Source organism: Trachypithecus francoisi, unplaced genomic scaffold (assembly GCF_009764315.1).
Source record: "Trachypithecus francoisi isolate TF-2019V2 unplaced genomic scaffold, Tfra_2.0 Lachesis_group13, whole genome shotgun sequence".
NCBI lineage: Eukaryota > Metazoa > Chordata > Mammalia > Primates > Cercopithecidae > Trachypithecus > Trachypithecus francoisi.
This window is the reverse complement of record NW_022681458.1, coordinates 73,481,031-73,495,204: the sequence shown is the minus strand read 5'-3', so window position 1 is coordinate 73,495,204 and position 14,174 is coordinate 73,481,031. Positions and strand designations below refer to the sequence as shown.

At 41.5% G+C, this 14,174-nt stretch overlaps 1 protein-coding gene across 6 annotated transcripts in view; it reads left to right on the top strand.

Moving 5' to 3' along the window:
- Nucleotides 1-12,263: 12,263 nt before the first annotated feature.
- Nucleotides 12,264-14,174, top strand: part of NOSTRIN (nitric oxide synthase trafficking) — a 63,782-nt gene continuing 61,871 nt past the window's right edge. Inside the window, exon 1 of one of the 6 annotated variants that reach the window (XM_033231230.1) lies at nt 12,264-12,522. In XM_033231230.1, coding sequence (XP_033087121.1) covers nt 12,496-12,522 — 27 coding nt within the window. In that variant the 5' untranslated portion in view covers nt 12,264-12,495. The remainder of the gene's footprint in view (nt 12,523-14,174) is intronic. The other 5 variants (XM_033231229.1, XM_033231228.1, XM_033231227.1 and 2 more) reach the window with 5 other exon arrangements.

Genomic DNA, 14,174 nt, shown 5'->3' with positions numbered 1-14,174 from the left:
TTGTAGGTATCCATGTATGGTTTTTAATAGGTACATATCAAAATGAACACAGATGTAAGTGTATATCTGCATTTACATGTGAGTATGTATGTGTATACCCACACACAGATTAGATAGATAGATAGATAGATAGATGATAGACATTTCGTAACTGTCCACCTCAGGGCCTAGAGTTAATGCCTCCTCAACAGCTCCTCCTGAGCACACCTAGTAACCCAGGTCTTGGTTTCTAAATCCGTCCTAAACCCATTCTCCAGAAAAGGAACCAGGGCTCCTTGAAGTAGCTGAACCCAGACCTGGGTGGGGAAAGCAAAGACTGGGTGTAGAACATTTTTGGGCCAGAAAGCAAAGAAGCACGTAAAGAATGATGGGAAAATGTTATGAGGACATAGAACCAACTAAAATCTAGGATATTTTGTGCCTCAAAATTAATAAGGTGGTGTATTAGTTTGTTCTCACACTGCTAAGGAAGACATACCCGGGACTGGGTAATGTATAGAGGAAAGAGGTTTAATAGACTCACAGTTCCACATGGATGGGGAGGCCTCATAACCATGGCAGAAGGTGAAAGGCATATCTTACTTGGCTGCAGTCAAGAGGGCTTGTATAGGGGAACTCCCCTTTATAAAACCATCAGATCTCATGAGACTTATTCACTGTCGTGAGAACAGCACAAGAAGCACCTGCCCCCATGACTCAATTACCTCCCACTGAGTCCCTCTCACAACATGTGGGGATTATCACAATTCAAGGTGAGATTTGGGTGGGAACACAGATCCAAACCATATCAGCTGGAGTGTGCCTCCTATTGATTAAAGAAGTCACGAGCCCAGCCCAGATTCAAAAAGAGGGATGAAGTGGAGGTACAGTTAATTGGGAGGCTACTAGTCTAACAGACTATCACAACCAATGCCATGGAAAACCAAATATATTAGGAAAAGTGGACGTTGCTAGTAACCTTGGGAAGCTGAAGCTGCTTAAAGTAGCTGGTACAAACTGAAAGTCAGACCAGGAAACAAAGGGCCTTCAAGAAGCTTTCCGAACCATTTCTGCCAGCTCTGAGCAGATTTTCTGAACCGGCACTAGGGAAAACTGGTCTCAGAAAAGAGCTTATGAGAGCAGAACCACCTCATTGGGGCACCCACAGGCCATGGGAAATGTGACACTGGCTTAATGCCACTGGTTTTTAGTCAGGCCACAGTGAGAAGGAACAGTCCTAACAGGCCCCCAGCCAGATTGAGTTAGCTCATTTTTGTTTAGGTAAAGCAGTAAAATTTGCTAATGTTCTACTTTAAGTGCCTTCTCCAAAGACGTCCCTCTGTGCCTGGTGTGTTGAACCATCATTCAGTGAGTGTATTTCATTGAAAATATGATTGATTGTCTTTTGTAGCAATAATAAAATGCTACAGCAACTTTGCTATAAAAGTAATAATAGTAATAAATTATAATGCATTGAATAAAATGGGAAACTATGAGTTCATATGATATACATTAATATGTAATAAACTGAAAATGTGATGAGGAGCAAGGTGTTTGCCTAGTTTCAAGGTACGTCGCCACAAAATATTTACTAACTTCAAAGGTTAAAATAGTGACTCTACAGCGAAGCAGCCTGGCAGACACCATCGTAATCAGGTGAACACCATCATTAATGGGGCAAATGAAATGAGTCACGTGAACGAATGAGTCACGAATCACTTCTGTGATATTCCTGCCAAAGATATGAAATCTGAATCTGATCATGAGCTAACATCAGATAAGCCCAAATTGAAGGATGTTACACAAAATAATTAACTGGTCATCTTCAAGTCTGTCAATGGCAGGAAAGCCAAGGAAGGGCTAAGAACTGTTCCAGAGTGGACACTAAAGAAACACAGTGCCTGAATGCCAGGCATGATACTGAACTAGATCCTGTTGCTATGGGGAACTTAGGCAGGACAATTGGTGGAACTGAGGGTTAGATAGTAGTGATGAATCCATTTCAATTTCCTGCTTTTGATGGTTGTATTGTGGTTTTGTTGTAGAACATCCTTGTTTGAAGGAAATGCACACTAAAATATTAGAAGATGATGGAGCATTAGATTGGCAACTTATTTAGGAAAAAAGGAAAAAAAAATCCTTGTAATGAACTTGCAATTTGTTTGTAACTTTGAGAATATTTTTAACCAATATATTTGTTTTCAAAATCTTCATGTCCTAAGTAAAATTTTCAGATCTCTAGATGCAAAATGTTTATTTTTTAAAATGAGGATGCTATCTGCGACTTTCAAGAGTCGTAAAGTAACACAAGTGCCTCAAGTTATCAAAGGAAAAATTTAGTGAAAGAAAAAAATGCATTAAGTAAAACTTCTTGAGAATTCTAAATTGTTTGGTGAGTAGTCATGTGAGTTTTGTAAATTTTTGAATTAGGATAGTTATATTTTTTAGTGTTTTGTATGTATAATATAAAGTTATCTTTATTTTATTTTCTTTTTTGAGATGGAGTCTTTGCTCTGTCACCCAGGCTGGAGTGCAGTGGCGCGATCTTGCCTCACTGCAACTTCTGCCTCCTGGGTTCAAGTAATTCTCCTGCTTCAGCCTCCTGAGTAGCTGGGACTACAGGTGCTTACCACCACACCCGGCTAATTTTTTGTTTGTTTGTTTTGCTTAGTTTTTTGTATTTTTAGTTGAGACAGGGTTTATGCCATGTTGCTCAGGTTAGTCTGAACTCCTGACCTCAGGTGATCCACCTGCCTCAGCCTCCCAAAGTGCTGGGATTATAGTCAGGAGCCAGCATACCTGGCCATAAAATTATCTTTAACATCTTTATTCTGCAAAAAATAAAGTGATCCTGATAACAGTAATAACAGTCAATGTTTATTGAACAGTCGTTATGTATACTCTGCTATGAAATATGTGATATTACTTCCATTTACGTAACAGGAAACTGAAACTGAAAGGGGCTAAGAAATTTCTCCCAAAGTTGGCATACTAATTTGTAGTGTAGCCAACTTTTGAATTCTCCACACTCCAAAGCCTATATCTTTAACTCCTGTTCTTTAGTTCCTCCCATGGAGGCCACAGAGAAGGGAATTTTTAGGAAGATACCAGAAGCTTGGGCTTCGTTCTAGATTCCTCCCACTCTCTCATTACTTACCCTTAATCCAGTCTATCACCAAGTCTTGCTGGTTCCATTTTAAAACTCTACCGCTGCCTCCTGGGTTAGTTAAGGCCTCGCCATTTTTCTCCTGGTTCCTGGCAACAGCCTGCCCACTCTTCCTAATCCTTATCTCAGTTCTCTTTAGAGTTTCTACACTACCGTCAGAATGAACAGCCTAAAACTAAAATCTAAATATTGGCCAGGCACTGTGGCTCACACCTGTAATCCCAGAACTTTGGAAGACTGAGGTGGGTGGATTGCTTGAGCCCAGGAACTTGGAAACCAGCCCGGGCAATATGGTGAAACCTCATCTCTACAAAAAATAAAAAATAAATTAGCTGGGCCTGGTGGCACACACATTTAGCTCTAATTACTTGGGAAGCTGAGGCAGGAAGATTGCTTGAGTTTGGGAGGCAGAGGTTACAGTGAGCCAAGATCATATCACTGCACTCCAGCCTAAGTGACAGAGTGAGACCCTGTCTCAAAAACGAAAACAAACAAACAAAAAATCTAAATATCACAAATGTGCTTAAGTTCCTATGTGGAGAGAAGAAAGACCCTTTTGTGACTCCATTTACCTTTGGGTTAAAGTTAAAACATGACACTGGAGTCATCCCATTATCTGGCCTCTGAGTATCTTCCAAGTCTCATGAACTATGAGGTCCCATGCAAACTGTGCACTCAAAGCACTCTTGAGAGATAATTTTCCAGATACAACAGAGCAGTTTCTGTTATGTAAACACGACCAATACATGCATATCAAGTGTCAGCAAGTGTGACTATCTCTTACCTGCATTTTCTGTGTTTCCCTTCATTCCCAACTAGGCTGCGTGGGATACCTCTTTGTAATTCCCATTACATTTTTCTAAAGACCTCCTCTATATCTATCATATCTTCATAATCTGTCCATCATATCTATCTATCATCATATCTATCGTCATCTTCATAATCTATCATAGTATAATGTAACCTTCCTTCATCAAACTGCTGTCCTTGAAAGAAGTGATTGGCGCTTGTTCCTCCTTGGATCTCTCGTCAATGCCTGGAACAAAGAAGGTGCTTCAAAAGACATCCTGGAATGAATGAGTGAATGGATGAATACACATCAATGATTTATCAATTGTGTAAAATGCTACAGAGAGGCAAAATGAAAGAACTTGTGTTTTTCAGTAGAACCATTTCAGAAGAATTGGGAGAGGAGTTGACTTAGAGGTTAAATAATTTGAGTGAGAAGACAACAGGGGATGATTTTTAACAAGTACTCAGAGGGCTGTTTGACTGAACCTAAGTTTGAGTGGACAGGGTGCCCTCAGTCTCAGGGGTGTACAATGGCTTTACAAAATTAATATATACTTTTTAAAAAATTCATATGGAATCTCACCATGTTGCCTAGGCTGGTCTCAAACTCCTGGGCTCAAGGGATCCTCCTGCCTCAGCCTCCTATGTAGTTGGGATTGCAGGTGTGCCACTGCACCTGGCTCGTAGTAAATACTTTTGAATAGGTAATGCAAGCACAGCATATAAAATTTCAAAAGTACAAAAGGAAGTCCAGTAAAGAGTAAAGCTCTACCACTTCCCACACCCATCCCCTAGCCTCTCATTTGCTGCCACAGGAAAAGATCACAATAAATAACCATTTGGCATGCTTTTGTTTCTTCCCTAAGACTCCATCTCCATAACTTGGCAATGATTTGTAGGAAATCACTATAAATCCATTACTTATAAAGTGTAGAGGGGACCAAGATGGAAAAGGTGAATAAGTCCCACGTTGGCACTTTATTTACATATGCAAAAATGCCCAACTCATGATGTGCCTTGGAGACTAAAACAACTCTATACTAGACGTTCCAGTGTACATTTAAATTGAGATTTGTAAGACTGATCATAGATGAGCTTAGAAAAAAATGTAAGTAATGGCACATAAATATTAACACAGATGATTAAATGAAGGTATAATGTAATTTGGGCAAATCTGCATTTGTAAAATGTCCTTGTTCTCATGCTTTCCTTTGGAAGCTAAAGCCATAGATCACAGCTATAGGATGACTTGACTGTTAATTAGTTGTCCATTAGTCTTCATTTCCTAGGGCTTATTGTGGAAAATATATTATATAAATATAAATTTATACTAATTTGTTTTATGCAAATTAATCTATTTGGCTTCATCTTCTTTCTCCATTAACACCTGGAGTTTTAAAATTAATATATATGAAACTTGGACATGCATAATAAAAATTAAACCCTGGCACACTGAATATGACTGGTTTGCATGTATATAGTAAGTTAATTATGACCATTTGGGCTCAGATTTAAAAATTAAGTAATTTCAATGAGATGTTAAGAGGCAAAAAGCTTATTTTGTGCAATTTTTACGACCACAATGTAATTAGTACAAGCAGAGCATAAAAGTTACCTTACATGCTACAAATTAGGCTGGCTATTAACAATAACAGCATCAGTGTTTACCCCCACTGCTTCTGCCACAGTTTAAAGTACTCATTAGTGCTTCTAAATTGGATAGTTTTCTGTTTTCCATCTGAGGCTTTGGGCAAAGCTCAAAACCCTTAAAAATTTTTTTAAAAATATGTGCATTAAGGCAAGTCTTCAGAAATGTATCTTTTAGCTTTGGAGAGAGATGAAAATTAGGGAAACTTATCACTGCAATGATCCCAGACTGAAAATAAGAGTGACTTAATCAGAATGAAATTGCTTCTACGCTTCCCTCTGAGGGTGATTGGTGGGAGTGATGTCAGGTATGGTAAACACTGACCATGGTGCGCATGTGCATGCTGCGGCAACAGGGAAAGCTGCTGCTCCTCTGTCAGCTCAAACAGGTCAAGGACTAGGCGTCATCCAAGACTCAGAACCGGGAGCTGACCTTGGGAAGACATGTTAATGTGTGTCAAGACGTGTCACCTATGTCATAGCTAGTCCTACAAAGAAAACGCTCTCGAAGATGTGGCCTGCTGATAGCTAGCTGCTCCCACCTGACCCCTTAACCCCTGGACCCCAGCAGCCTGGCTAAGTACTCCTGCCCACTGGACCTTTAATACCAGCAGGCCAGCTGCCCCAATCTTACTGTGAATATGGCAAAAATTCTCTTAGATGTTCTTGCCAAACTTGTCAGACCCCTGCCCATTTTAGACTCCAGCTCTTCCAAACTTATTCTTAACATTAGGGAACTCTTCGGTTTTATTCTCAATCCTAAGACTCTCCTTACCTCATCTGTTTATATCTTTTAACCAACAAACCTCCAAGAAAGTTCTCTAAGTGGCCCCTTGGGATTCTTGCCGAGTCCTACTTCGTTTCCTGCTTGTCAAGGCCATTTTAATCAGTGTCAGAGCCTCCTAAGTGCATTGGAACCATTTCCCATTTTAGAATTCCTGCCCAGAAGGTCACACTTATCTTCTGTCTCAGTGTTTTGAACTCTGCTTCCTGATAGCTGAGGATATGGGCCTACCCATAAACAATATCCCCTGCCTTGCCAAAAAAGAGAAACTTGCTAATGGAGTCACTCTCTTGGTATTTAATTCAAAGGAAAGCAATTATTTATTGAACATTTACTTTGCTCCAGATACTTGGCTATGAGGAGCTCATTGAGTACTGTGGGAGGCAGACCATTAAACTCATACTTTTCTTTTCTTTTTCTTTTTTTTGAGACAAGGTGCCTCTCTGTCACCCAGGCTGGATGGAGTGTGGTGACATTGATAACTGTGATGATTAAATAAGTTAATAAGTCATCCCTCAGTGTACATGGCTGGATGGAGTGTGGTGACATGAACATGGCTCACTGCAGCCTGTTTCCCTGGGCTCAGGTGATTCTCCCACCTCAGCCTCCTGACTAGCTGGGACTACAGTTACACACCACCATGCCTGGCTAGTTTTTTTTACTTTTTATTTTTGGTAGAGATGGGTTTTCGCCATGTTGCCCAGGCTGGTCTCGACTTCCTGGCCTCAAGCAACACTTCTGCTATGGCCTCCCAAAGTGTTGAGATAACAGGCATGAGCCACTGCACCCAGCCTAAACTAATACTTTCAACACGATAAGATAAATGAAGTAAAAGAGGTGTGTGCAATGGATAGCAGTAGTATAAAGGCAAGAGTTCACTCTCTCTGGAGAAAACAATACAAGCTAGACTTTGGAGATAAGTAAAAATCAGCTGGGTCAATATAAAGCTAGAATGACTTCCCACTGGAAGGCTCAGCGTAAGCAAAATCCTAGAGATACGAAAATAACAAGGCACGCTGTCATCATCTCAACTATCAGTTCTTTCTTAAAAATTAAAGTTAGCATAAGTGTTATCCTTTAAATTTGTGTGTGTGTGTGTGTGTGTGTGTGTGTGTGTGTGTGTTGCTGGGTGCGGTGGCTCACTTCTGCAATCCCAGCACTTTGGGAGGCCGAGAGAGATGGATCGCTGGAGCTCAGGAGTTTGAGACAAGCTTGGGTAACATGGTGAGACCTCGTCTCTACCTTGTGCCTCTGTTGCCCTATGGGTATTATAAGGATCAAAATAATACATATCTACCTCAAATGATAACTGTGATGATTAAATAAGTTAATAAGTCATCCCTCAGTGTACATGGGTTATTGGTTTCAGGATACCCCCTCATACCAAAATCCAAAGATATTCAAGTCCCTTATATAAAATAGTGTCACATTTGCACCTACACACATACTCCCATGTACTTTAAATCATCTGTAGGTAACTCATAACACCTAATGCTATGTAAATGTTATATAAGTAGTCATAAATACTTATTTGTATTTTTATTGTTGCTTTAAAAATTATTATTTTCAATCCACAGATGCAGAGCCCAGGGATATGGAGGGCCAATTGTGTTTGTAAAACACTTAGAAGGGCGCCTGACATGTGGTAAGTCCTTTAAATGTGAGCTTATATTACCATAAAGTATTTAACTAGGTCTCAATTGATGATGTTTATGCCGTTGCCAGTTCTTTGCATGTTTTGGCTACAAAAGAAACTTTCAAGGCAAGTTTTGAATTGCCATGAGCTCCTATTACATTTGGGCTCCTTTTTCTTACTAGCTTACCAGCACCCAGTATTTGTTTGTGAATACTTAATACATGTGTACTATTGTTGTTAACTCCCTTTAGAGGCAGCACAAAATGTGAAAGTTGGAGTCCAGCAGAGCAGCTTCCAGGCCAGACTCTGGAAGGGAATCCGTTGCAGGTTTTCTTTCTGCAGAGAGGCCCTACCAGGAAGGCACATGCTGAGCAGAGACTGAGAAAGAAAGCAGGAAGATTAGGACTGGAGAGGTCAGACAGTAAATCTAACTGGAGGCTAGGCTGGAAAGCAGCCAGAGTATGAGTGCAGGTCAGAAATGTAGGACCAGAGACAAATCTGAGAACAGAGAACTCAAAAGAATTCTTTGCACATTAAAATTTTCAGAAAGTGTGAATGGTATACCTTCTTGGAGGAGATGCTTCGATCGATCGATCGATAGATAGACAGAGATAGAGAGAGAGAGAGAGATAAATAGATGGATAGACAGAGATAGATAGATAGACGTAGATAGATGATAGATAGATAGATAGAAGATAGTTCTTGAGAAAAGAAAAATGGCTTAGAGCAGTCTGAACTATATGAGGTATGCCAAATTTATCAGGCCCAGAGAGGGGAGCATAGGGCTCCAGTCTTGCTCTGCCTCCTTGAACCCACGCCTGGAAGCAATCATTTAAAGGCAGTTTGTTCCTGACTAGCCGCCTCATCTACTGTCTTTATGTTCCTGGAATTTATGATACACAGAACAGTGTATAGCCAATCAATAGCTTATGTTATTTTCATGGAAATTCTTGGCAAACAGCTCAGGAGCTTCCTCTTCCTCTTCTTTTCCTTTAAAAACCTACTTGTACCTGCTGCTAACCAGAGCATATACTCGGGGCAACTTGAAACTATGCTCTTGGGTTGCAGTCCTCAAGGTTGGCCCAAGTAAATGCTCTACTTATATTAAGTTGGCCTCAGTTGTTTTTTCCTTTAGGTTCACATTCTCATCAAATTGTACGTACAAATGAGGTTATTAATATTAATTCCAAAACTACAAGGTTCTTTGCTCCTCTTACTCACATAGGAACTCAGTCTTCTCCCAAAGTCCCCTTGGGCCATTTTTCGGGACTGGAAGAATTCTCACATGCTCGGGGACAAATTTGTTCACTGTGGCCTGCTCTATCTTCCTTATCAAGATGCCTCACCTACCTGAGCCTCAGTGGCTGAAGACACCTTAGCAGGTTCTCCCTGCTGCTGCCCCCTCCCAACCCATACCCAGCGGAGGTGCTTTTTGCTATGCTCCTTAGCAGAGTATGTTTAGGGTAGAATGTGGGGTCAGAGGAGAGAACAGCCCTTATCCGTCTAGAGTCTTTTATGAGTTAGGTCCTCTTATTTCTCTTCCTAACCTCAGTCTGCTGAGGTTCAAAACGTCACCCCAGGCTGGGTTGGGGAGAGGGAGAGGAAGATACATAACCAGCTACCTGCTCCTTGTCCTTGATGCTTTATCTCTAGTCACTCAAGAACAAATATTAACCAGTCATTGTAGTAAATGGAATGGAAAACTAACTCCAATTGTCTGCCCCTCTCTGTCTCTACGCCCTTTGCAATGGGACACTGAGCTCCTCCTATTAAGAAGTAGAAGCTCTCCTTGCCCCTTTAATCTGGGCTGGGCCATGACTGGCTTTGATCAGCTGGATGTGGCTGAAATGATGGGATGTCCATTTTAAGCTGTACCTCCAGAGGCCTTGAGCTGTTCCACTCCCTCTTGTGGCTCCTCTGCCATACCCTGAGAAGAGCCTGGTTAGACTACCAGCTGATGAAGTGCGGCCTCAGTCAACAGCTAGCCCCCAGCCATCCCCCTGCTCAGAAAAGCCCAGATGCATGGCTCTGCCAAGCCCTGTGTAGATGACCTGCTTTTACATGAGTGAGGTCAGGGGACACCTGAAGATCCACCCAGCTAAACTATAAATGTTTGAACCAAGTAAAGTCTGTGTCATTTGAAGCCACTGAGTTTTCTGTTTGTTACACAGTATTATTGTGACAAAGGATAAATGATACCAACCTATTTCTGACCTCCAAAATCAAGGCTTTTTGCACATTCAAACACTCCTCTGAGAAGCTCAACAAATAGCCAAATTCTAATTCTCAGTCTGGATTCAGCCAGGATCCCCTGCTGCACTTACAACAGCCCTGCAGCAGATGGGAGCAAGATGGAAGGATTTTAATTCAGCAGATGTCCAGGAGGTCTGAGGGAAAGCTAGTCAGCGCACTGGGAATGGCACACGTGAAGAGTTTGGGGATAGGAGTGCCCTACCAATCTATAATTCATATACAAAGATCACAGTAGGCTTTGTGTGACAGCATTTCTTGTGGAAACTGGCAAGGGAGGCCAATTTCCCCAGTTCGGACTCAGTTCGGACTGAAATGAAACAAAGAGCAGCAAGAAAAATGGGGCAGGAATCACAGAGAAGACATTGAGCTGCCCCAAGTCCTGGAACTGTGGCTCTGGACAAGTTTATCTAAAATCTCTGAGGGCAGAGAAGCCCCCTCAAGTGGGAATTTGAGTCACATATTATTAACCTCAGTCTATATCCTGTCTCTAAATTTCTTTAAAAAAAAATAGAGATGAGGTCTTGCTATGTTGACAAGGCTGGTCTCGAACTCCTGGCCTCAAGCAATCTTCCCATCTCAGCCTCCCAAAGTGCTAAGATTACAGGTGTGTGCCACTGTGCCTGACTTAAATTTCTCTTATTATACAGAGTTGCCTTGTCTAATTCCAGCCCTGAGATAGCTACCCAAGATTGTTGTAACCTCCAGTGATCAAGTTCTTTGGATAAGCAAAGAGGGAGGACATTAAGTGTATGGAAAAGACCCCTCCTCTCCACTCTTGTTGCAAGGCAAGTTCTTTTCCTTAATTGTCCTGACTCTTCTACGTTGTTTCTAGAAGCTTTTTTCTTTTTCTTTTTTCTTTTTTTTTTTTAGAGACAGAGTCTCACTCTGTCGCCCAGCTTTGAACCCCTAGACCCAAGCAATCCTCTGCCTCAACCTCTTGAGTAGCTGGGACTACAACACATACCACCACACCCTAATTAAAAAAAAAATTGTAGAGATAGGAGTCTTTTGCTGTATTGCCCAGTCTGCTCTAAAACTCCTGGCCTCAAGTGACCTTGTAGACTCCGCCTCCCAAAGTGCTTGGATTATAGGCATGAGCCACTGCAACTGGCTTATTTCTAGGGACATTGAATGGAGCCTGCACACCAGGGGCAGATGAATGGAGGCTGAGCCAGCCAGGCAGGTGAAAACTGAATGCTTTTAAACTCTGAAATGTTCCACTGGACTGTGTTGATGGAGCTCCTTTCAAACTGGGGCCTGCCCTTGCCTGCCAATCAAACAGAACTGCCCACAGCTTAGCAAATGGCTGTCATACGTGAATAGCCCATTCATTGGAAATCTAATGATTGGCAACTGGGACCACAGGTGCAGAGAAAGCAGTAGAACTCAAGCTGTGGTTGAATTCTTATTCTGTCTATCTTTTTGAGTGATGAAAAATGAGGCCAAATCTAGGCAATTTTTTTCTTTACATTGAAAGCTTAGCCTCTTGATCCTGTTGGGGCTGGAGGGAGAGTGGAGTTAGGCTCGGAGAAGTGGTTACGGTACACTTTGCTCCTGATAGCTGTTTCTGAACATTCTATAGTTATAGTTCTACAGGAGTAGGTTCCTAGTTGTCTGGTATCTGGCCCTGTGGGATTTTAGGGGGTGGGGGAATATGGGCTTGGCATTTGAGAGCTGGATAAAGGAGGTGGGTGGGGGGTTGGGCTCTAGATTTGTTGGTTTGCATATTAAAGGCATGCTCACAAGCCAGTTGTTTGCTCTCTCTAGGAATTAGCTAACCCTCAGACAGGTAGTCTCTCTCCAAGTCCACGAGGTCCCAAAAAGTCAAAGCATCATACAATACAGAAAATAACAAGCATGATTAATACTACAGGCTGAGAGGATATGTGTTCCTGCACTGTCAGACCGAGCGCTAGAATTATTGGAGACACATTGCAGCTTCTGTGCCTTATCTCAATGTTACGCTGTTCAGGACTCAGGATGCTGCCCTCTGAGGGTTTACAGAAGTCATTCTCACTGTCTCACCCTGGCTCACTTGATCCACAGCAGTTCTTTACTTTCTCAGGAAACAAACGGGATGAAAGTCCAGAGCTGGGACTTCCTCCTTGGTGTGTTTGACAAGTACTGACGTACTCTAGGCCCTTTGAATCCCGGAAGTCCAGTACACACCCAACCTTGATTACAGTGTCTAGAATGCTGGAGCGTAGGTGAAAGGACAAAAGCCAGACACATTTCAACATGAGGGATCCACTGACAGATTGTCCGGTGAGTAGCTCAGTGTGGGTTGTGTGCCTGCGTGTGAGGAGGGTGGAGGGTGGGTTTGTATATTAATGGATTTTAACTTAAGAAATTTGAGACACTCAGAAACCAAACACATTTAGATATTGGCTGTGGTACAAAAGTTTGTGTTTTTTCTTTGTTTCAGTTTAAAAACAGAGCTTTTTCTAGGAAATGACAGGGCAGGTAATTGTCATCTTTCCTTCTCATATTCTTGGAAAAAGTTTTGAGTGAGTAAAGCATCATATTTGGATCCAGATGGTGGCTGTTTGGAAAACATTCTTAAGACATACACCCGTGGTGCCAACATCGTGTGTGGAGTGGATAAAAAACACACAGAATGTCTGCAGCCAATTTTTGGCTCTGAGAATAAAGTGAAGGAGGAGAGTTTTTGTGCTTTTTTGCCCTCATTTGTTTGAGTCAAGGATCACAAGTCCTGCAGGAGGAAGGATAGACTCTCCGCTCTGCCTGGCCTGCAGTAGTTCTCAGACTGGTTTAGCAGCATGTTTGTTCCATGTTTGCTTGTTTTGGTAATATTCGGAGCACTACCAAAAATATAAGTTTGATCAGAAGTCCAAAGACATTGTGAGGTCACTGGCGGCAATAGCAGAGATGTAATTTAGGAAATAAGAAGCAACTAAAATAAAGGGGGATATGTTTACTTTGAAAATAAAGTAATTAAGGAGGGTCAGTGTTTTATCCCAACACATGGGGCTGAAAAGCTAAGATTGGTGACGTCATAAGCAAGAGGTTTCAGTCATCCTTCATGTATTAATAACACAAACTGTGGAGCAGCAGATAAATGGGTGCTGAGATAAAGCTATGAAGAAGAAGACCAGCAGAGGATTATTGATTTCCTTTTTGTTTATTCAGTGGATAAGAAAAGCACATGGTTGGAAAAGATGGAACTATGGCTACTATTGCAGAAAATCAGATGAGCTAAGTGAGATGAACTCATAGATGACTAGTAATTTTACTAATGACAAGATAGTAGCCAATTCTGCCTAATTTTACTTTCTTTAAACACAAAAATAATTTGTGCTTAATGTAGAAACAAATTCCAATGATATTGTTATATATAGATTTTTAAGAGTGAAACTTCCACCTTTAATTACTTCAATCTCAGTCTTCTCTCCATTGGTAATTATGAATAATTTTTAACAAGTCTTTTATCATTTATTTGTCTCTCCTTGAGGTTGCTCCCTTACTAAACTGTTAAATCCTCCCCTGTCTCAACACTCCTATCTCGGTGATTTTGTATCGGGGTGGCAGACCAGGACAGGCATGGGATAAGTGGCAGCAAAATCTTGGCACTAATAGTAACCAAAGAAGACAATTAACACCAGGGGACGGGTTCAATGGACAGAAGAGAGGGAAATAGAGGCCAGATGTAATTAAGTTTAAAAAGAGAAGAATAAATAAATACATAAAAAGGAAACTGAAGGCCGAACATCGTTTTTGCAGGCAGCAAAGTCAGTCTTCAGATGTGGATAAATGTTTTCTTTCAGCAGCCCCCAAGGCAACCCATAACCACACTTCTGTGTCCGCTTAAAGCTTAAAGCTCCACTCCCTGACATGCTGAATAGTTCCTTGTGCTATGCTGGGCCAAGGACTCCTGTCCTTGTCGAAAACTCTGAAGG